At 52.7% G+C, this 21453-nt stretch overlaps 1 protein-coding gene across 2 annotated transcripts; it reads left to right on the top strand.

The window, feature by feature from the left end:
* Nucleotides 1-1377: 1377 nt before the first annotated feature.
* On the top strand, nucleotides 1378-15067 carry SSC4D (scavenger receptor cysteine rich family member with 4 domains). 2 transcript variants are annotated; one of them, XR_002073082.2, is made up of 11 exons: nucleotides 1378-1689; nucleotides 5450-5648; nucleotides 7198-7233; nucleotides 7504-7809; nucleotides 8515-8592; nucleotides 9971-10285; nucleotides 11372-11449; nucleotides 12019-12093; nucleotides 12209-12520; nucleotides 13350-13535; nucleotides 14050-14159. XR_002073082.2 is itself a non-coding variant. In XM_019421631.2 (11 exons), the coding sequence occupies exons 2-11, from the start codon at nucleotides 5483-5485 to the stop codon at nucleotides 14364-14366; spliced, it is 1761 nt and encodes a 586-aa protein (XP_019277176.2). In that variant the 5' UTR covers nucleotides 1378-1689; nucleotides 5450-5482; the 3' UTR covers nucleotides 14367-15067. The 2 variants fall into 2 exon arrangements, 1 of the variants encoding a protein (XP_019277176.2); XM_019421631.2 differs by having other exon boundaries at nucleotides 13350-13427; nucleotides 14050-15067.
* The last annotated feature ends 6386 nt before the right edge of the window (nucleotides 15068-21453 follow it).

Raw genomic sequence — 21453 nt, 5'->3', positions numbered from 1 at the left:
CAGCAGGAGGAAAGGAGGGGTGGGCGCAGACCCACGAGGGGATACAGGTTTGGGAGCAGGGTGATGGCAGACCTCGCCTCAGAGGTTTTCCTTCTCTGAGAAATGGAAAGCATGATCAGGCCCAAGAGCCAGGAAGCAAAGTCCTGAGAGGCGCCGGGCTGTCTCCCTTTTCCTCTCTTGGCCTCATCTTCCCAAGCTGCAGGATAAACAGCTTGGTCTGCACCCCTAGTCCCCAAACTTGTTTGATCCTCAGGAAGTTTTCAAAAATACACTTTTGGGGGGCGCCTGGGTGGCTCAGTCAGTTAAGCGTCCGACTTCGGCTCAGGTCACGATCTCACGGTCCGTGAGTTTGAGCCCCGCGTCGGGCTCTGTGCTGACAGCTCAGAGCCTGGAGCCTGCTTCAGATTCTGTGTCTCCCTCTCTCTCTGACCCTCCCCCGTTCATGCTCTGTCTCTCTCTGTCTCAAAAATAAATAAACATTAAAAAAATTTTTTTTTAAAAATACACTTTTGGGAGGCCCTACCCGTGAATCTCTGGGGTTAGAAGTGGCGGGGGCAGGAATCTGTATGTGTGTATATATATGTGTGTGTGTATATATATATATACATATGTATGTGTGTGTGTATATATATATATATATATATATATATATATATATATATAACATGTACTTAGTTTTGAGATAGTGCATGTGGGAGAGAAAGAGAGGACAGAAGATCCGAAGCGGGCTCTGTGCTGACAGCAGTGAGCCTGATGTGGGGCTCAAATTCATGAACCGCGAGATCATGACCTGAGCGGACGTTGGACAGACGCTCGACCGACTGAGCCACCCAGGTGCCCCCAAGGAATCTGTATATATTTTTAAAGTGGCCCCGGGGCTGATGTGGGTGCACTGCCCTGCAGAGGCGAGAGGCGCTTCAGCTTTGAGAGTTTGTTGTTCCAGTGGGAAGGTACAGAATTCTAGCACAGCATTTCATGGGAGCTGCAAACTATAGAATAAGCCTCGTGCCACTTCTTGTCACCTATAACTACAACAGCCCCAAAGCTCAAAAGGTAACTCAAGAGGAACAACAGCAAGGCACAATCAGCAGCAAGATCAGGGCCCTGCCTGAAGGTGAAGCCCACCGCATACACTCTGGCTCCTGTGACCATGTTTCCAACCCCCAGTGGGACATGGGTCAGGGCTTAATCAAGGGGACTCCCCAGGCGGCAACAGTTGGAGCAGGGCTGTTGCAGGAGCTCAGGGATACTTGGCAGAGCTGCCTTTCTGAAACCTGAGCTCTGGGGGTAGGGGGAAGAGGAAGGAGGGGCTGCCTGGCCCTGGGAATCCACGCCTGCCTCCCCACCTGCACCGCCCCCGCCCCTGCAGCCGGGAGCTCCTCCTCTGCCTGGGTGCCCCTTCTCTGGGGCTGCTCCAGACTGTGCGGGTCACCTCCACTCTCCCTTTGCCTCCCTCTGCCCCTGAGGTCTGGTGGGGACAGGCTGGGGTCACGAGTGAGCTCCATGGACGGGGACTTGGCCTCAGCTTATCTTCCAGCTTTGGAAAGGAAAGAAGAAAGGACTGTGCTGATTTGCATTTGGGGGATTCTTCCCCCTCCTAAACTACTGGGGGCAGAAAAAGTGATTTGAGATTTAACCTTGGATTGACCGTGGAAGAAGGGACAGAAAGAGCCCAGAACATTCCCCCAGGTATGAATACTTCACTTCTGCGCGCGCGCACGAGTGTGTGTGTGTGTGTGTGTGTGTGTGTGTGTGTGTGAGAGAGAGAGAGAGAGAGGGAGGGAGGGAGAGAGGGAGGATGACAAGTTTTCTACTGGTCGGATGTGGAATTGCCCTTGATGATATCCCGGGCCCCTCTGACTGCTTCATTCTATGATTCTGCAGCCCTAAACTTCATTCAGTCATTCAACAAACATTTCCTGAGCATCCACCCTGTGCCAGATGGTACCATTGAACAAGATCTGGCACTTGCCCCAAAAAAGGTCCACAGATAGTAGTAACAATAGCAGTAGCTCCCGCACATACGGTGGGTCAGGCACTGGGCTAAACCTTCTATAAACTTTAGCTCTTTAGGGGCACCTGCGTGGCTCAGTAGGTTAAGCGTCCAATTTTGGCTCAGGTCATGATCTCACGATTTGGGAGTTTGAGCCCTGCGTTGGGCACTCTGCTGTCCGCACAGAGCCAGCTTCAGATCCTCTGTCTCCTTCTCTCTCTGCCCCTCCCCTGCTGTGCTGTCTCTCAAAAATAGGTAAACATTTAGGAAAAAAAAAAAAAAACCCCAAAACTTTAGCTCCTTTGACCTAGCCACAATCATCAGAGCTAAGTATATTACTAACCCCATTTTACAGATTACAATAGTGAGGCTTAGTGAGGTGAGATCACAGAGCTGGTTGGTGGTGGAACTGATGCTTCTGACCACTGTGCTGTGCTGCCTGGCCTGCCCTGTAAAGGCAGAAGATGCACTAATAACACACAAAAGGAGGGAGTGTGAGAGCTTCAGAGAGTCACAGTTCCCGGAGGGCAGGGAACAGTTAAGTCTCATTTCCACCAAGGGTCCCAGGGGTGAAGCAGGGGCAGGCCCAGATCACTATGGAGTCCCTCAGCAAAGACAGGCCCGTGACTACGCCTCCTTGGAGTCCTCAGTCCCCATCTCCCAGCTGTCCCGGGTCAGGCAGAGGGAATACAAAAGCTGATTATTCCACTGGGGGCTGTTCTGGGCCCCATGAATGGAGTATTGAAAACCCTGTGTCCACATCCAGATAGGTTTTCAATCTCTCCCCAACCAGACTGTTTGTATACCCGGACGGAGGCCAAGCCAGGGGGAGATGGCAGGGGTCTCCTGCCGGGAGGTATCTCCCTCTCACTGTAGCCCAAAGAGACCCATCCTCTAAACCAGGCCCCCATCTCCCCCCAGCCGTCGCATCACTGTCCATGCGCTGTATCGGCCTCTTGCTGGAGGTCTGCTAGGAAAGGGGACATAGGGTCTTACTGGGACGTGTTTACATGGTGCAAATGTTCACTGAGTTGCATGCGTAGGATTTACACACGATGGGGCTTGTATACCTCACTCCAAAAGTTGTTTATTTTTAAGGAATCTCTACACCCAACATGGGGCTCAAACTCACAACGCTGAGATTAAATGTCGCATGCTCTTGGGGCACCTGGGAGGCTCAGTCGGTTAAGTGTCCGACTTCAGCTCAGGTCATGATGGCACAGTTTGTGAGTTCGAGCCCGTGGCGGGCTCTGTGCTGACAGCTTGGAGCCTGGAGTTTGCTTCGGATTCTGTGTCTCCCTCTCTCTCTGCCCCTCCCTTGCCTCTGCTCACACTGTGTCTCTGTCTCTCTCAAAAATAAATAAACATTAAAAAAAAAAAAAGAAGAGTCGCATGCTCTTCTGACCAAGCCAGCCAGGCACCCCTATTCAATCCAAAATACATGTTTTAGGTTTATTTATTTATTTTGAGAGAGAGAGAGAGAGAGCAGGGGAGGAGTAGAGGGAGAGGGAGAGAGAGAATCCCAAGCAGAATCCGATGCGAGGTTCAAACTCACAAACCGTGAGATCATGACAAGATCAAGACCTGAGCTGAAACCAAGAGCCAGGTGCTAACCTGACTGAGCCACCCAGGTGCCTCTCAATCCAAAATTTAAAAAATAATCTTCAAGGCCTTCCCGCCCCAAAAGGGCAGAGCCTCTCAAATGTCACCTATTCTCCCAGCCCTTCACCATTTTGGCATATTTGAGAGTCATGGGAACCATACTTCCTTGACTGTTTTTTTTTTTTTCCTTAAATTGATTCTTTTCTTCTGATTTATTTATTTTGCGAGGAGGGGAGTGCAAGTGAGTGAAGAACAGAGAGAGAGACAAATCCCAGGAGGGACAGAGAGAGAGAGAGAGAGAGAGAGAGAGAGAGAGAGAGAGACGGAGAGAAGTGGGGCTCACTCGAAGTGGGCTTGTGCTTACCCAAAACAGGGATGAGGTAACCTGATGCCAGACTCGAACTCCCCAACTGTGAGATCATGACCTGAGCCAAAGTCAGATGCTTAACGACTGAGCCACCCAAGCTCAGGTGCCCTCATTTCTTCTGATTTGTATTAACGTTTTTTTTTTTTAAAGCTTTTATTTTTTATTTTTTTGAACGTTTTTTAATTTATTTTTGGGACAGAGAGAGACAGAGCATGAACGGGGGAGGGGCAGAGAGAGAGGGAGACACAGAATCGGAAACAGGCTCCAGGCTCCGAGCCATCAGCCCAGAGCCTGACGCGGGGGTCGAACTCACGGACCGCGAGATAGTGACCTGAGCTGAAGTCGGACGCTTAACCGACTGCACCACCCAGGCGCCCCTGTATTAACGTTTTTTAAAAAAATGTTATTTTATTTATTTTAGAGAGAGGGCACAGGAGCAGGGAAGGGGCAGAGAGAGGGAGAGAGAGAGAATCCCATGAACTGTGAGATCATGACCTGAGCCAAAATCAAGAGTTAGACATTTAACCAACTGAGCCATCCAGGTGCCCCTGATTTAAATTAACTTTAAAAATAAACTTTATAGGGGTGCCTGGGTGGCTCAATCGGTTGAGCGTTGGTCTTTGGCTCAGGTCATGATCTCTGTTTGTGAGTTCGAGCCCCGTGTCGGGCTCTGTGCTGACAGCTCAGAGCCTGGAGCCTGCTTCGGATTCTGTGTCTCCCTCTCTCTCTGCCCCTCCCCTGCTCATGCTCTGTGTCTCTCTATCAAAAATAAATAAAATGTAAAAAAAATTAAAAAATAAATAAATAAAAATAAACTTTATATTGCTCCAAATAAATGGAAAACCAGAATCCTTTACTATAAACAGAAAGCATTGTAAAAAAAAAGAAAGAAAGAAAATAGGGGTGCCTGGTGGCTCAGTCGGTTAGGTGTCTGACTCTTGATTTCAGCCCATGTCATGATTTTGGCTCAGAACATGATCTTGGCTCAGATCAGGGTTTCGAGGTTCGTGGGTTCAAGCCCTGCACCAAGGTCCACGCTGACAGTGCAGAGCCTGCTTGGGATTCTCTCTCTCCCTCTCTCTCTACCCCTCCCCACCCTCAATAGAGAAAGAAAGAAGACAATAGTAGACATCCTTTCATCTCCCACTAAAATTTTGTGGATTACCACCAGTGGCACCAGCACCAGGCTTTGGGATACGGTGCCCTGGAGGATAAACCCTGAGCCCTCAGCACAGACTCCGGGCCTGTGATGCTTTGGGACCAGGCAGAAGTCCAACTTTGTCTCCTGCCATGGCTCTCACACACCCTCTGCTCCAGCCAGACCTAAGTCTTGTGCTCTACCCTCAGAGAGCCCAGCTGTTGCCCCCGCCGCCTCCGCCTCCGCCTCCACTCAGAATGCCGATTCCAAGCGGAAATGTCACATCCCCCTGAGGCTCTCGCTGAGCCCCTTCCAGCTGGAGGAAGTGACTTAGGATCTTTATTTCCAGATGTTCCAGCTGTGACTTCTCCACCACCCCTTGATGGGACCATCTGAAAGGCCATCCACTGGCTGGATGCACGAGGAAGCAGAGATGCGAATTGATCCCCAGCCGGCAGAGAAGAGCAGGGGGCGGGGGCTGGGAGACTGGAGCACTGGCTCTTCACGCCTCCCCCCTGCCTTATCCTTCCTCCTCCTTTTGCCGCTGGGTGAGTGCCCTCCCCCCTCAACCCCGGACCCTTCCCTTGTCTGGCTCTTGGTTTTCCCAGCTGTAAAATTATGGTTTGTGAATGAGATCGTTTCCGAAGTTCCTTTCAGCTCTGACATTTGTTCAGGGTTGATGAAATCTAAGGGTCTGTCTGAGTTGGGGAAGTGGAGGGCTCGGCGCTGGAGGTGAGGGCTCAATGTAAACAGGGTCTGGGCGGCTAGGGGACACCGGAAATAGGGAAGGAGGGAAAGGAGTGGGCTCAACAATGGCTGTTGGAAAGGCAGCTGGTGGAATACATAGACCCAAATGACCTAGGGGCCATGCTAACTTGAGAAAGAAGCAACGAGTCTCAGTTTCTTCACCTGTAAAATGGGCACACCAGTACACACCTCAGAGCATTGTCCTAAGAATTCTATGAGGCGCCTGGAGGCACATGAAGGTGCCTGAGAACCGTCACACCCTGCACACAAGTGAGGGGCTTTTATGGGCTTGTCAATTTCCTGCTGGGCCAGTTTCCCTGTTTCCTACCACCTCCCCCCACCCCGCCCCAGGCCATGTGCCCAGAATTGTGTGCTGAAGAAGAGTGTGGCTATTTGGGTTGGAATCTGGGCTCTATTCTTTGTTCTCTGTGTGGCCTTGAGCAAGTGGCCTCACTTCACTAAACCAGAAGTTTCCTCATGCGCGAAATCCTACTTACCTTAAGCATCCCACTGGTTAAGTTAGCCATGCCACATAAAGCAATGGGCACAGTGCCTGACTTACACATAATGAGAGCTGAAGCAGAAGGCCTTGTATAGGTAAATCTTTGGGGGGATATCCTAATAAATCCCAAAGCCAATTGGCACACTTAAGACAGAGCTACTGACCGTCTGCTGAGTAATACCAGGAAACACACAGACAGGCAGGGCCGCATCACCAGGCAGAAGGCCCAAGAAGGCTTGGAGACTGTGTCCAGAGATTGAGAGGAAACCGCATTTCTAGCTGAAGGCTCCAGGAAGGCTCTCCAGGGGCAGGGACTCCGAGCTATATCTAGAAGGATCTGCAGGCTCTAATGAGCAGAACTGTTCAAGTAGACGAGACTGCAGGGTTAAAGACCCAGAGACAAGACTGATGGGAAATTAAGAAGTAAAGGAAGGCGGGACTCCTGGCTGGCTCAGCGGGTGGAGCGTGCAACTCTTGATTTTGGGGTTGTGAGTTCCAGCCCCACGCTGGCTGTAAAGACTACTTTAAAAAAAATTACTTAAAAATAAAATATTTCAAAAAATAAAAAAAGAAGTGAGGGGAAGCTGGCTAAAAGGCTTTGTAGAGAAAGCTCAGGATCTGGGACTCCTGCAGGAAATGGGGAGTCTTTGAGGCACTTCACAGTGGAGGGGGAGAAGCAGACAGACCCGTTTCAGGCAGGGAGAGAGAAGAGAAGCTTGGAAAAGGCAGGGAAAGTGAAGAGGAGGGGGATGATGGTAAGGATCATGGGGGGAAAGGAGACTGTTCCCAGGGCCCTGTGGCCAAGGGAGGGGGCAGAGGGACCAATGCTTCTTCTCATTCTGTTTCAGCCAGCGCCCTACAGCCCACCCCACTGCCCTTTCCAGGTAGGTGCCCCTGCCCCTCCTGCCCATACCCTGCCCTGCCCCCAGGTACCCAGATGAGCAGATGGAAAGCCTCAGGGAATGACAACTAACCAGCCCTCCGTAACTCTAGATGCCCCCAAAGAGATTGCGCTAGTCTCCCCATTTTACAGAGAGGGAGAAATAAGGCCCGGAAGGGACTGACCGTAAGGCTCCCACGGCTTCGCAGCAAGGTGGGCGTCCTGCACATCAGGCCCAGCAATCCCCCTGGTGCCAGCCCAACCCTCTCCACAGAGCTGAGGCTGGTGGGGGGCCCGAGCCGCTGCCGGGGGCGCCTGGAGGTCTTGCACGGCGGCTCCTGGGGCAGCGTCTGTGACGATGACTGGGATGTGGTGGATGCCAACGTGGTGTGTCGACAGCTGGGCTGCGGCCTGGCACTGCCCGTGCCGCGGCCCCTCGCCTTCGGCCAAGGCCGAGGCCCCATCCTGCTGGACAACGTGGAGTGTGGCGGGCAGGAAGCTGCGCTGAGCCAGTGCGGCAGCCGAGGCTGGGGCGTCCACAACTGCTTCCACTACGAAGATGTGGCTGTCCTGTGCGATGGTAAGCAGAGACCTGTGACCCGGGAGGGCGGGCAGCAGGGTTGTATGGACGAATGAAGGGACTGGCATGGCAGAAGAACAATCCAGAGGTGGCATTGCACGGTGTGGGGGAGGAGCCCCGGCCTTGTTGTCAGGGTCCCAGCGGCCCTTCTGCCTCATTGTGTGATCCTGGCTGAAGGAAAACCAGCATTATTGCTTCTATGTGGGGCCTTGATGGTTCCAGCCGAGCTCTCTCCCCATTTTGAAAATCAAACAATTGGGGTCAACACTGGCAGTGAGGTCCGTTTGGTGTGGAGCTGCAGCAGACATCTCTGAGAGGCGTTGACCTTGAGAGTATTGGTTCTAGTTTTCAAGGAAATCGCCTGGTGGGCTCATTAAATAAAACACAGACGGTGGTTCCATCCCAGAGTTTCTGATTCTGCAGGTCTGGGGTGGGGCCTGGGAATTTGCATTTCTAATAAGTTCTCAAGTAACGTAATGTTGCTCTAAGAACACAAAGAACTTGTCTGAAGCTACTGCTTTCTGGACTCAGGGGGCCCCTTCTCCTCTCATACCCCAGGGTTCCTGGCTTTGACCCTTTGTGTGGCCAGAGGCCCTATGGCAGGTACCTTAGGGGTCCATGCCCTGCCGCTCACACATCCGGTGTGAGGATGAAGAACAGAAAGATCCATGTATCCTCCTCCCTTCCACCCTGCTTCCTTCCCAGAATTCTTGCCCACGCAGCCCCCAACAAGGAAAGTGTTAACCAGTAGGGCGCCCCCTACAACTCCCCAGAATGGGAAAGGTAAGTAAGGGCAACATGGGGACCAGCTGGGTCTTAGGAGAAGGACCCCCAGAGGAGTCTGCCACCCTTACCTTTGATGGTGGGAAGAGAGGGATTACCGATGGGTGAGCTGGGACATTCCCTTCCCATCCTGCCCCTTGCAGGCCCCCAGGCTGCTCACAGTCTGGCTAGGGAAAGAGGAGGCATTCCTGTGGGATGATTAAAAATAGCACAGGGGCTCCGACTGACTTCAGCTCAGGTCATGATCTCACGGTTTGTGAGTTCGAGCCCCACGTCCGGCTGTGCAGACAGCTCAGAGCCTGGAGCCTGCTTGGGGTTCTGTGCCTCCCTCTCTCTTTGCCCCTCCCCCGCTCACACTCTGCCTCTCTGTCTCTCTTTCTCTCTCTCTTTCAAAAGTAAATATTTAAAAATATATTTTAAAAAAAAGTCAGCACAGGGGCACCTGGGTGGCTCGATCGGTTAAGGGTCCAACTCTTGATTTTGGCTCACGTCATGATCTCATGGTTTGTGGGTTCGAGCCCAGTGTTGGGCTCTGTGCTGACAGTGCAGAGCCTACTTGGGATTCTGTCTCTCCCTCTCTCCTGCTCCTCTCTCTGGCATGCTATTTCTCTCAAAATAAATAAACTTAAAAAAAATAGTCAGCTGAGGGCACCTGGATGGCTTAATTATTTACACATAAGACTCTTGGGTTTTGGCTCAGGTCATGACCTCACTGTGAGTTTGAGCCCTGTGTCAGGCTCCGTGCTCCTGGTGCAGAACCTGCTTGGGATTCTCTCTCTCTCTCTCTCTGCACTCCTCCCGCATACTCTCTTTCTCTCTCTCAAAATAAACTTAAAAAACAGCACAAGTTGCTAAAGAGGTGAGGACCGGAGCTTAATCCAATGGGAGACTCAGATATGTACAGAAATATGGATAATGACGGAGAACGAGAAAATGAAAAGTACCCCCAAAGAGGGACAGATTAAATAAGCAAGGAAGCCCAGAGGAGGAAGAGGGTCTCACCTGCTAGAGATATGGGAGGGCTTCCTAGAGGAAGAATTGTTGGCAATGCACCTGGAAAGGTGAGGCTCCTTTCACTGCAGGAGTAAGTGAGGAAACAGCAGTGTGGACCGGTACCAGGAAGGTTGGTTTGAGGCAGAAAATGACCCAGTCAAAGCCAGTTTGTCCTGATCCCACAAACCTCCCCAATCTGGGACTGTGAGGAGGAAGTGCCTTCGGGTAATTGGGTGAGAAGCTTCTCCTTGGTTTTAGGTGCTGGGGCCCCATCCACTGTGGGTAGGTGGAGGGCCTGAGGCATTGGGGAAGCACTGGATTGGGTGCACTGTTGGTGGGGGAGGCACAGCCCTGTGGGAAATGCTCCGGCCCGCCCCCCCACCAGGTGAGGGCAGCGTGCGCCTGGTTGGGGGCGTGGGCCCGTGTCAGGGCAGAGTCGAGATCCTTCATGGTGGCCTGTGGGGCACGGTCTGCGACGACGACTGGGGGCTGCCGGATGCTGCCGTGGTCTGCCGCCAATTGGGCTGTGGGGCGGCCCTGGCCGCCACCACCAACGCCTTCTTCGGTTATGGCACGGGGCACATCCTTCTGGACAACGTGCACTGCGAAGGCAGCGAGCCCCGCCTGGCAGCCTGCCTAAGCCTGGGCTGGGGTGTGCACAACTGCGGCCACCACGAGGACGCCGGCGCGCTCTGCGCAGGTGCGGGCTCGGGGGCGGGGCTGGGCGGGGACCGGGGCGGGGCCCCGTCCTGACGCGAGCGGAGGCGGAGGCGGAGCGGGGCCGGGCGGGGCTTGGTGGCTTCCCCCGATGCACCCCAGTGCTCTCCGGGAAGGCCCCAAAATTACTTTTAACGTCTCAGTACTGCTCTAGAAGTGCCTCTGAAAGTCCCAGTACTCTTTGTGGTAGGTCTCACGGTATTGTGCCACCAATACTCCAGAATTATTTAGCAGTACCCCAAGAAAGCCTCCGGAATTTTCTAGCAATTTCTAAGTGCTCTTCACGGAATACTCCAGAGTAAAGTAATAGTACTCTAGAATTACCCCAGAGCTACTCCAGAATTCTCTCACTGTAGCCCAGGTATGCCCCCAGAATTACCAAGCATAGCCATCTGTAATCCTTTGTAATCTGTAACCACAATAGTGTGTTCACCCACCTGGTCCCTCTCCCATTTTGAGATTTTTTCCTGAGCAAATAGGAATAATAGGGCCAGTAATGGCACTTCACAGATGGACTCCACTCTGTAACATATAAATTGTTTGCTCTGCCTCACCGCACACCAGGGGCCATTATTCCTGGTTTACAGATGGGAAAGCTGAGGCCCAGTGAGGCGGAGCCTTACCCACGGTCACATAGTGAGTCCTGGCAAAGCCACAGCTAACCTTGCTGCACAGTCTCCAGCATGACTCTTGGCCTTTCTAGTCCTATTTTATCTGCAAGATGGGGATGAGTCTTGTGCTGTAAGCCCCTCAGGACTGTGTATGGCCCTCCCTGGTGGGTAAGGCCTTCTCTGTCTCTCCATCTTGGACACACACTGGGCTTCTGAAAACACTGGAGAGAAACGGAAGCATGTGTGTCAAAGCCCTTTATAAACTGCAATGTGGACACCTGTGCACCAAAAGTAAATTACAAACACTGTCAGGTAGGGCAGATTCCCCCCCCCCCCAGTTTGGGAGTAAAATCTGTTGTGCTCTCCACGGAGACCCTCCCATCCTCCCCTGACGGCGCAAGGCTGACCCGGAACCAAAACCTTGGCCTCTGACCCTGCTCCCTTCTCTCCTGCTCTAGTCCTGGGCCCCCCGACTCTCACCGCACTACCACCCTTGGCCACAAGAGAGGACTGGGCCTGGCACACAGAGCCAGAAGGTAAGGAGCCCAGCCTTCTGGGCTGGAATGGTAGGGACAAGGCAGACAGGGCTGGGAAATAGAAAGGCTGTTCTGGATCTACTGGAAGGCGGCCCTGGCTAGCCGACCAGGACTTTCCGCCCGATGGTAAAGAGGTGGGCGAGAGAATCACGAGCAGACGGAGCAAGGATGAAATCCAGAGCTCTGAAAAGTTCAGCAAGGTGGGAGGAGACAGTAAGAGATTTCTTCAAAGCTCTGAGGTACAATTTGGGTGGGTGCTGAGGTTGGAAATCGAGAGACCTTGTGAGAGGGTTGAGCTAAAGGTTGAATGAAGGCTAGAAGCACATTGGGAGTCCCGTCTGGAACTATCATTGAGATTCAAAGTAGACTAATGCCTGGAAATAGGATTCGGTTCATTCCAATCAAGTTTCCTGAGGACCACACCGGACTACACGGCGACACTAGGATTGAGGCTGAGTGTGGGGTGCAGGTGTGGTACAGCTGGAGGCCTTTAGGCATCGCTGTGCCCTGTTGTAGGCCAGAAGGCCTCCTCGTCCCCTTCACATGCTCTAGAGGCCCTGTCTCTGCAGCTACAGGAGTTGGTGCCCTGCCTTCCAGGGAGATGGCACTGTTCACCACAGCCACCTGGGTCGCGGGGGAGAAAAGTAAGTGGCAGAGCCAGGGTTCTGTGGGGGTGGGAGAGGGGTAGGGCTGGTGCTCTGTCCGGGAGCCAGCGGCCCCAGCCCAGCCCCAATGGCCACGGGCCTGTGCGCCCCGCAGGCGGGCGGCTGCGGCTGGTGGGCGGTCCGGGCCCGTGCCGCGGCCGCGTGGAGGTGATGTACGCCGGGGGCTGGGGAACCGTGTGCGACGATGACTGGGACTTCGCGGACGCGCGTGTGGCCTGCCGCGAGGCGGGCTGCGGGCCTGCGTTGGGCGCCACGGGCCTCGGCCACTTCGGCTACGGGCGCGGCCCCGTGCTGCTGGACAACGTGGGCTGCGCCGGGACGGAGGCCCACCTGAGCGACTGCTTCCACCTGGGCTGGGGCCAGCACAACTGCGGCCACCACGAAGATGCCGGCGCGCTCTGCTCAGGTGAGGTGGCGGCGGGACCGCGCAGAGGCGCGCACTGCCGCGCGGGCGGGGCCGCGCAGCACGGCCTCCCGGGAATGGGCGGGGCCGCGCGCAGACGCGTACTGCGGCGCAGGCGGGGTAAGGCTGCCTCTGAGAAATGGGCGGGGCCGTGCGTGAGGGCTCTCTGCGGCACTGCAGCGTGAGAGGGGCCGGAGAGGACGCGCACTCCGCAGAGAGGCGGAGCCCGACCATAGACGCGCTCTGCGGCTGCGCAGCATGGGCGGAGCCGGGAAGGGAGCGCCCTCTGCAGTGAGGAGGGGGTAGGGCTTGGGGCGGGCGTGCCCGCTGCGGCAGTGAGGGGAGGGCGAGAGGAAAGCTAGGGACAAAGTCTGGAAATCTGTGTGAAAGGAGGGGCAGGGTCTCTTTCTATCTGCTGAGTCAAGGACCCGCAAAGCTCTAGGAAGCAGAGTTGATCAGCTTTCGGGGAGCAAGCGTCTGACCTTTGAGAATCAATGGAAAGGGGTGTTTGTAGAGTCTGACCTATTTTAAAATGCTCCTGTTTATTGATTGGTGTGGGAAATGAGATCTTCAACCTCCTTTGGTGCCCTTGGCCTAGGAGCCTTGGCCACAAAGGGGTAGCTACAAAGGGTCCTGCTTTGGTTTCCAGGGTGAAAGAATCACAGCCCCATTTCTGATCCAAGTGGCAGAAAGCAGTTCTCCTTCAGGGTCCTGTGAGGCCCTCCCTGTCCCTTAATCAGGCTCCCCTTGGGAGGGTAGAAGGTAATCTGCCTCAAGGAACATGTTCCCTAATGTGACAGCCACCTCTTTTTCTTTGTCCTTGCTGAGCCAGGCCCAGAGGAGCTAGGACTTCAAGTCCAGCAGGATGGTTCTGAGACCACCCGGGCGCCCACTCCTCGGCCCAGGGACGGTAGGTGCCCACAGCCCCAAAGATGGAAGTAGAGACGTTAGGATCGGAAGGACCAGAACTGGGGGAGATCACAGCCTGAGGTTACACAGCTCAGCAGATTTGTACCAGGTTTGAGAACCTTTGCTATGTGTTAGTCTCTGTTCTCGTTAATAAGGGTATGGTATCCAGAAGAGGGAGGTGGATTTTAAGGGAGCAATCTTAGAGATTTCTAGAGATGGGATCAAAATAAGGGGCTCCTTCCTGAAGAGATGAAAGGAAAGAATTCAATTTTAAGCCTGTGGGTGAGGGGAGACGATAACCTTCAGGGGACACAAGCACAGTCTCCAGAGAGTGGCACTGGGGGTGAGGATCTGGGATTATGAACAGAGGACTAAGGAAAGAGCAGACATGAAACACTCAGCAGGGACACAGCACCCCACAAAGACTCGTACACATTCTTCCAGTCCAGAGACTGAGTCTAGACTGCCACCCAGCTTATTTTAACCTGATTTATCTGCCCTTGTCCATCGGCCCCCAGAGCAATGCTGTGTCTGACATCACTACCCTTTGCCTTTTCTGTCTACCCCTTCCATGGCCTGGCATGGGCCAGCCCCTTCCAGCCCTGGGCCTTGTCTCTCCACAGGGCACCTGCGTCTGGCCAATGGAGCCCACCAATGTGAGGGGCGCGTAGAACTCTTCCTAGGGCAACGGTGGGGCACTGTTTGCGATGACGCTTGGGACCTGCGGGCAGCCACTGTCCTGTGCCACCAGCTGGGCTGTGGCCAGGCCCTGGCAGCCCCCGGCGAGGCCCACTTCGGCCCGGGCCGAGGCCCTATCCTCCTGGACAATGTCAAGTGCCGTGGGGACGAGAGTGCCCTTCTGCTCTGCTCTCACATCCGCTGGGATGCCCACAACTGTGACCACAGTGAAGACGCCAGTGTCCTGTGCCAGCCATTGTGACCCAGCCCATTCTGCAGACCATCTCTTCTGGGAGCCTGCTGTGGCCTGCCCCTCTTCCTCCAGGAAGCCCTCCTCCTCTGACAACTTCAGTTCACTCTGCCCTTCCCTCCTCTTGCCTGGGAGAGAGCCTATTCAGAGAGTGTGGTCCTGCATGGGGGAGCCTGGCTCTACCCAGGTGACATCACCTGTCACCAGTTATTGTGGGCCCAATTCAATAAGAGTTCCCACTTGCTGCTCAGCCAGAATATAAAATGGGGGGAAGGGAATGACTCATAACTGTTTTCTTCGGTGGGGCTCCTGTTATAACACCTGACCCTGCCTTCCTGGACCCTGGTCCAGGAGGCTCAGGGGCTCTCTATAAATGGAGTATCCCCCCTCTCCCCAACCCATATTGGGAGCCCGAAGAAGAGGGAAGGCAGGAGAGACCCACAGCTCTTACCTTAGACTGCCTGTGGCTGCAGAAGAACCTGGGTTGTTGCCCTGGCCTTCTCCGTGAGGGCCCAGACTCAGATGGTGCTTGGCTGGACAAGGGGACTGGAGGGGCCAAAGCAGGGACAGCGGCCCCTCCCTGCAGCTGGAACCAACATCTCTGATTTATGCTGCCCCCACCACAGAGCCTCCACTTTGCAGTAGCGAAGAACCCTGGGGGCCTGTAGCCACCTGTTTATAGGTGCCAAGTCAATAAAGCATTGTCCCCCCCCCCTTCACCCCTGTCTTTTTACTTGCGGGCACAAGTGTATCATTTGTGGCAGCAGCAAAGACTGGTTAGAACTCTCTGGAGGAAACCAGCTCGGGGATGGAGGGCCGTGCAAGAGCATCATCAGAGAGCTCTCAGCAGGCCCACACAGTCTTGGAAGTGCTGACTCGCAGTATGAGGCCTGTAAGGCCCCGGAGGGTCCCCAAGCCCACCCCTGCTTTCCTTTTGCATGTAGAGAAACTTAGGTCCTGCAGAAGGAAAGGGTCTGCTCCAAGACACGTTGCAAGGTGGGAGAGGCACTAGAGCAATACTCGAGAAAAAGTAGGGAGATAAGAGCAAAGCAGCACAGGGGCGTCCCCGGGGGCTGCTCTTGGGGCACCTCACCTGGAGCTCCAGGGGCAGAAAGAAGTGGGCGATCTTGCCAGAGCCCCTCTCAGCCCCAGGGTAGGTGACCTGCCTGTTTAGCAACTGTGCTGGTCAAGCCTCTGCCCTCCACGTCCAGCACACAGGCTCCCTCGTTTCCTATGGCTGCTGTACCAAATTATCACAAACTGAGTGGCTTAAAACAACACAAATTTACTATCCTACAGTTTTGGGGGGTCGCTAGTCTGAAATGGGTCTCCCTGAGCTAAGTTCAAGGTCTCGGCAGGATGGTGTTCTTTCAGGAGAGCCTAAAGAAGAATCCGTTTCCTTACCTTTCCAGCTTCTAGAGGCTGCCTGCCTCCCATGCCTGCTCGTGACCTCCTTGTAGCCAACAGTTATATCACTTGGACCTCCGCTTCCACCGCCTCATCTCCTTTCCTGACATTCCTGCCTCCCTCTTCCATCCTCTGAAACCCCTTGTGATTATATTAGACCCTGGATAATCCAGGGTACTCCCCCCCATCTCAAGGTCCTTAACTTAACCACATCTGCAAAATCCCTTTAGCCATTTAAAATAACACTGTTCAGGAGCTCCAGGGATTAGGACATAGACATCTTGGTTGGGGGGAGGGCATTTTTCTGCCTCCCACAGGCTCCAGACCCGGGTCCTGGCTCCCAGCCAAGGAGTGAGGCAGACACTTGAGCTCCAAAGTCCATCAGCGCTTGGCAGTAATGGCTTTGTCTCCATTTGTTAGGGAGCTCCAAGACCCACAGTGTCATTGGAAGGATGAGGATCCGAGCAACGAAAGGAATGAAAATACTTAAGGACTCAGGGAGTCGGGGTAGAGGGACCAGCCAGCCTGTAGCCCCCAGATCTGAGTGCAGCACGCTCAGATCCACTTAGCCACTGCGGCCACGCTCACCTTCAAGTGTGTGTCTCCTTCATCCTGAGAAGGGTTACAGCTTCCCATCCCTGGATTCCTCTTTCGCATCTAAACAAAGTGCTTTCATCAGTACCGATGCTCTGCCCATTAACCCTCATAGCAGCCCTGCAAGAGAAGTAACATCACCCCCTTTTACAGACAGGGAAAACTGAGGCTCAGGGAGGGAAACTGATTTGTCCCAGTTTCTCAGAGTTTCCCATGACAAAACCTAAGATTTCTCTATTTTTTTAAAGTAAGCTCCACACCCAGTGTGGGGCTTGAACTCATGACCCCGAGATCAAGGGTCACATGTTTTACCCACCAAGCCCACCAGGTGTCCCCTTAAAGCCTAAGATTTTGATGCCTCAATACTGGTCACCAACATGTCCAATACTCCCCTTCCTGGCACACGGTGGACTTGTACTTCCATGCCCTCTTAAAGTGAGGCATGGCCCTGTGACACACTTTGGCCAATGACATGTGAATGGAAGTACCCCTCATAGAGGAACCCTCAAGGACCTGAGCACAGTTTGCCACATTCCTTCCTTCAGGGTGACCAGTGATGTTCCAGAGAGTGGAGGCCCCATCAACCTGTGTCCCTGAGTGAGGGCCACCTGGAGCAAAGCCTCTGTTGACTCACGATGGGCTTAGAGTGAGTGAGAAACAAATCTTTGTAAGTGGGGTGCCTGGTGGCTCAGTTGGTTAATCGTCTGACTCTTGGTTTCCGCTCAGGCCATGATCTCATGGTTCGTAGGATTGGGCCCTGCATTATACTCCACGCTTAGCGTGAAGCCTGCTTAAGATTCTCTCTCCCTCTCCCTGTGCCCTTTTCCCCAACTTATGCACTCGCACTCTTTCTCTCTAAAATAAAACAAAACAACAAGAACGACACAAACCTGGGTTTCCCTGTTTGGTAAGTAGCACTACCAACCGCTAGCTTAAGCCATGAACCTGGGTGTTATCCCCAACAATCTCCACCCCTCAAAACCAATTAGTCACCAAATGTTACTGATTCTATCTCCCAAACCTTGCTGGAATCTGTTCACTTCTCTCCGTCCCCCCATTTCTTACTACGGCTTCTTCACTGTCTCCCTGTCTCTAGCCTGTTCCCCACGCCACAAGAACAGTGAGCTGTTTACAACCCCGATGGTACCACTCCCCTGCTCAAACCCCTCCCATGGCTCCCCAGTGCTCTTCCTCAACTCTTCAGCTCGGTTCGCAAGGTCCTGTCCAGGCTGGCTCTGCCTGCGTTTCCGGCATCATCTCTTGCCACTTGCTGCCAGGATCTCGCCAGGCTGAACTACTTTCAATTCCTCTAATGTCTGGGCTCTCTTCCCACCGGGCCTCTGCACATGCTGTTCTCTCTGCCTGGGATACGCGTCACCCTCTCCCCTCCTTCCCCTGAGTCAACTCTTTTTAGCCTCATGTCTCAGCTTTCATTTTCTCCAGAAGGCCTTCTCTGATACCACCTCCTCTCGGTCTGGACTAGAAGCAGCCAACATCGCACCCTGTACCTCCCCGGGGACAACACTCACCCCTGCTGAGACTGCTGACTTGGCCGTCTCCTCTCCTAGCTCAGGGGGCCTTTGTGGGCTGCGGCTGGGGCTGTCGTGCTCAACTTCGTGCACAGGACTACACATAGTAGCTGCTTAAACAATATTTGTTGGGTGAATGGAGGACATGAGCAAATATTTCTGGAGCACCTGTGTGCTAGGTCAAGCACAGTGCCGTGCTCTGGGGCTCCAGAGCAAGAAGAAATCTAAAGCAGCTTCCTGTCTGCGTGGCACAGGGATTACCTTCAAGAGGAGAAGACCAGTGATAAGCCATTGAACATATAAATAGTTGAGAGAGAGGCGCCTGGGTGGCTCAGTCAGTTAAGTGTCTGACCCTTGATTTCGGCTCAGGTCATGATCTCACAGTTGTGAGATCGAGCCCCACATTGGACTCAGCGTGGAGCACAGAGTCTACTTGGGATTCTCTCTCTCTCTCTCTCTCTCTCTCTCTCTCTCTCTCTCTCTCCTTCTCTCTTTGCCCCTCCCCCTTCATGCACAGGTTTGCCTACAGGCACTCACTCTCTCTCTCTCAAAATAAATAAATGACTTAAAAAAATAGTCGAAAGAATTTGAGCTAGTGATAAGTGCCCTAGAGAACATAAAGCAGGCTGTCCTGCTAGGGACTGGGTGGTGAGGGAGGGTCTCCAAGGAGGTGAGGCTTGAGTTGGGCCTCAGTAATGAGAGGAAGGTGGCCGTGAACCTTTTGGCCACAAAAAGGTTTGGGGAGACACATTCCAAATCCCTCAGTGGGGATTTAGCCTGAGCTGTAGACGGGCCAGAGAGAAGGGCACTCTATGATTGGAGCAAAGAGGAACGTGCTAAGAGAGCAGTCAGGAAAAAGTGGCAGGGGGCGAGATCACTTGGGGCTTTCTAGGCTGTGGGGAGAAGTTTTTTTTCCAAGGGCAATGGGAATCCATTGGAAAATGAGTGATACAGGTGCCCCAGATGTCAGCCTCTTGGATATCTTCCACGTCTTTCAACTTGCTGAGTGCACCTTGCCTCTCAAAATTTACTTAAAAGGACCCAGCCACGTGTCTCCTGTTACAGTGGGACACCCAGCATCCCTACCAGAAACCTCAGGAATTCTTCAGGAGCTTAGATTCTGCCAAGCACTCCTGACTTTTGCTGATGTCTGAAACTTCCATCTGCTTTTGCCTCCACCGTGACTCTCCTTTTTCCTGTTCACTAAGCCCTTCATTCCTGGTGGCACCAATTCCAGGCTGTGCCTGTACCACACTTGGCTGATGCTTTGGAGCAAGGACCCAACAACCAACTGAAAATTGAGAAGCAGATACTTTGTTTTGACAAAGCCCTTCTATATTCATACACACCACCCCACACATTCACATGCCCAGATAACTTTTACTCATTTCCTCCACTCTAGCCCTAACGGCCTATGCCAGTGCTGAAACCCTCCCTTTCCCCTACTATGCTTCTTTCTTTCTCCTCTCTGTTTTGCAAACCCTCTGACTCCTGCCTTTTGGTCATTGTGCTTTTTTTTTTTTCTCTTTTAAATAAGTTTCATCGAGATAAAATTTGCTTATCGTAAAGCTCACCCTTTTCAAGTTCACAGTGCAGTGGTTTTTTGAGTATATCCACAGGGTTGTGCAACCATCACCACCACCTAACTCCAGAACGTTTCATCACCCCTCCCCACAAAAAACCCTTATGCCCATGAGCCATCGCTCTTCATTCCCCTTCCCCCAGCTCCTGGCAACCACTAATCTACTTTCTCTGTGGATTAGCCGATTCTAGACATTTCATAGATGCGGAGTCATGCAATAAGTAGGTGGCCTTTCTAGTCTGGCTTCTATCACTTAGAATAAATAACGTTTTCAAGGTTCATCTGCGTTATAGCACGTATCAGGACGTCATTCATTTTCTTTTTCTTTTAATTTTTAATTTTTTTAAATTTACATCCAAACTAGCATATAGTGCAACAATGTTTTCAGGGGTAGATTCCTTAGTGCCCCTTCCCCATTTAGCCCATCCCCCCTCCCACAACCCCTCCAGTAACCCTCAGTTTGTTCTCCATATTTATGAGTCTCTTCTGTTTTGTCCCCCGGACGTCATTCATTTTCTGGTGGAATAATATTCCTTTGTGTGGACTCAGCCAATTGTGTTTATCCATTCATCTGTTGATGGACACTTGGGCTGTTTGTACCTTCTGGCAATTATGAATAATGCTCTGTGAATATTGACGTACAAGTATCCATTTGAGAATTTCTTTTCAATTCTCTTGGGTACGTACCTAGGAAGGGAATTCCTGAGTCATGTGGTAATTCCCTGTTTGACATTTTGAGGCACCACCAAACTTTTCCACACTGGTTGCACCTCTTACATCCCACCCGCAATGACCTGGGTTCCAACACTCCACATCCTTGCTAACTTGTTATTACCTCCCTTTAAAAAAAAAAAAAAAATTCTAAGACAAAAACAAATGAAATTCTAGCCAGCCTAGTGGTTGTGAAGCGGTACCTCCTGGTTTTGATTTGCGTCTTTATTTTTTAAACATTTTTGGGGCACCTGGGTGGCTCAGTCAGTTAAGTGTCTGACTCTTGGTTTCAGCTCACGTCATGATCTCACGATTTCGTGGGGCCAAGCCTGGCATCAGTCTCTGGGCTGACAGTGTGGAGCCTGCTTGGGATTCTCTCTCTCCCCCCTCTCTGCTCCCCCTCCACTCATGCTGTCTCTGTCTCTCTCAAAATAAATAAATAAACTTAAAAAAAAAAAAAAAAAGTGTCGCATGCTCCACTGACTGAGCCAGCCAGGCACCCTACACCTTTTTAATGACTAATTATGTTGAGTATCTTTCCTTGTTCTTATTGGCTATTTATATATCTTCTTTGGAGAAATGTCTATTCAAGGCCTTGCCCACTCTTCAATTGGGTTCTTGCTCATTTCTCATGCAGAACTGTCTAGCTATCTTATCCAAAGCCTAGCCTCCAGGGCTAGCTTTCCAAAACTGCCCTTTTTGTTTTGCTCATCAAAGCTGGCTGTCCTAATTGGAATTTTGCTGCCTTCTGTGTATCTATGTCATTTTGTCTTATTTTCACCATCACAACCAGAGGATGAAGGTAAAATCCTTCCCTGATTTTACACACGAGTCTTTGGCGATTGGCCAGGATCACACAACTGGTTAACTAGGGGGAGGGATTTGCAACCAGAGTAAATTCCCAAAAGCCCCACGATCTTTCTACTAACTAGCTAGTCCTAGCTTGTCTCAAGATCTCCCAGTATTCTTATCTCTACTGCAGAAAAGGGAAACTACAGAGAAGGCTCTGGAGCTTCTCCGGATCACATAGAAAGATCGGGGAATCAGATGTAGGGACTCCCACCCCGACCCACAAATCCTTGCCGGAGTCCCACCGGCTCAGTGCTCAGTGCCGCCGGCCCGGAGGGAGCGGCACGGCTTGGCCTTTCCGGCCCAGTCGGGTCGCGCCTTCCAGCTGAGTCACCGCCCTGGCGCTGGCGGGGCGTGGCGGACAGAGGAGAAGAAGCGAGTAGGAGCCCGTCCCGCGTGGGAACTGAAGCCCCACCCTTGGCTCCGC

The sequence above is a fragment of the Panthera pardus genome, unplaced genomic scaffold (genome assembly GCF_024362965.1).
Source record: "Panthera pardus isolate Hobbes unplaced genomic scaffold, ASM2436296v1 HiC_scaffold_4, whole genome shotgun sequence".
Taxonomy (NCBI): domain Eukaryota; kingdom Metazoa; phylum Chordata; class Mammalia; order Carnivora; family Felidae; genus Panthera; species Panthera pardus.
This window is presented reverse-complemented; position numbering and strand designations above follow the sequence as displayed.

Excerpts from the sequence above, each read along its gene's own strand:
- SSC4D (XM_019421631.2), top strand. The coding sequence starts at position 5,483 with ATGGGACCATCTGAAAGGCCATCCACTGGCTGGATGCACGAGGAAGCA. Across the intron at positions 5,649-7,197 it reads CCTCCTCCTTTTGCCGCTGG|CCAGCGCCCTACAGCCCACC; the intron begins GTGAGTGCCCTC and ends ATTCTGTTTCAG. Across the intron at positions 11,450-12,018 it reads CTGGCACACAGAGCCAGAAG|CTACAGGAGTTGGTGCCCTG; the intron begins GTAAGGAGCCCA and ends CTGTCTCTGCAG.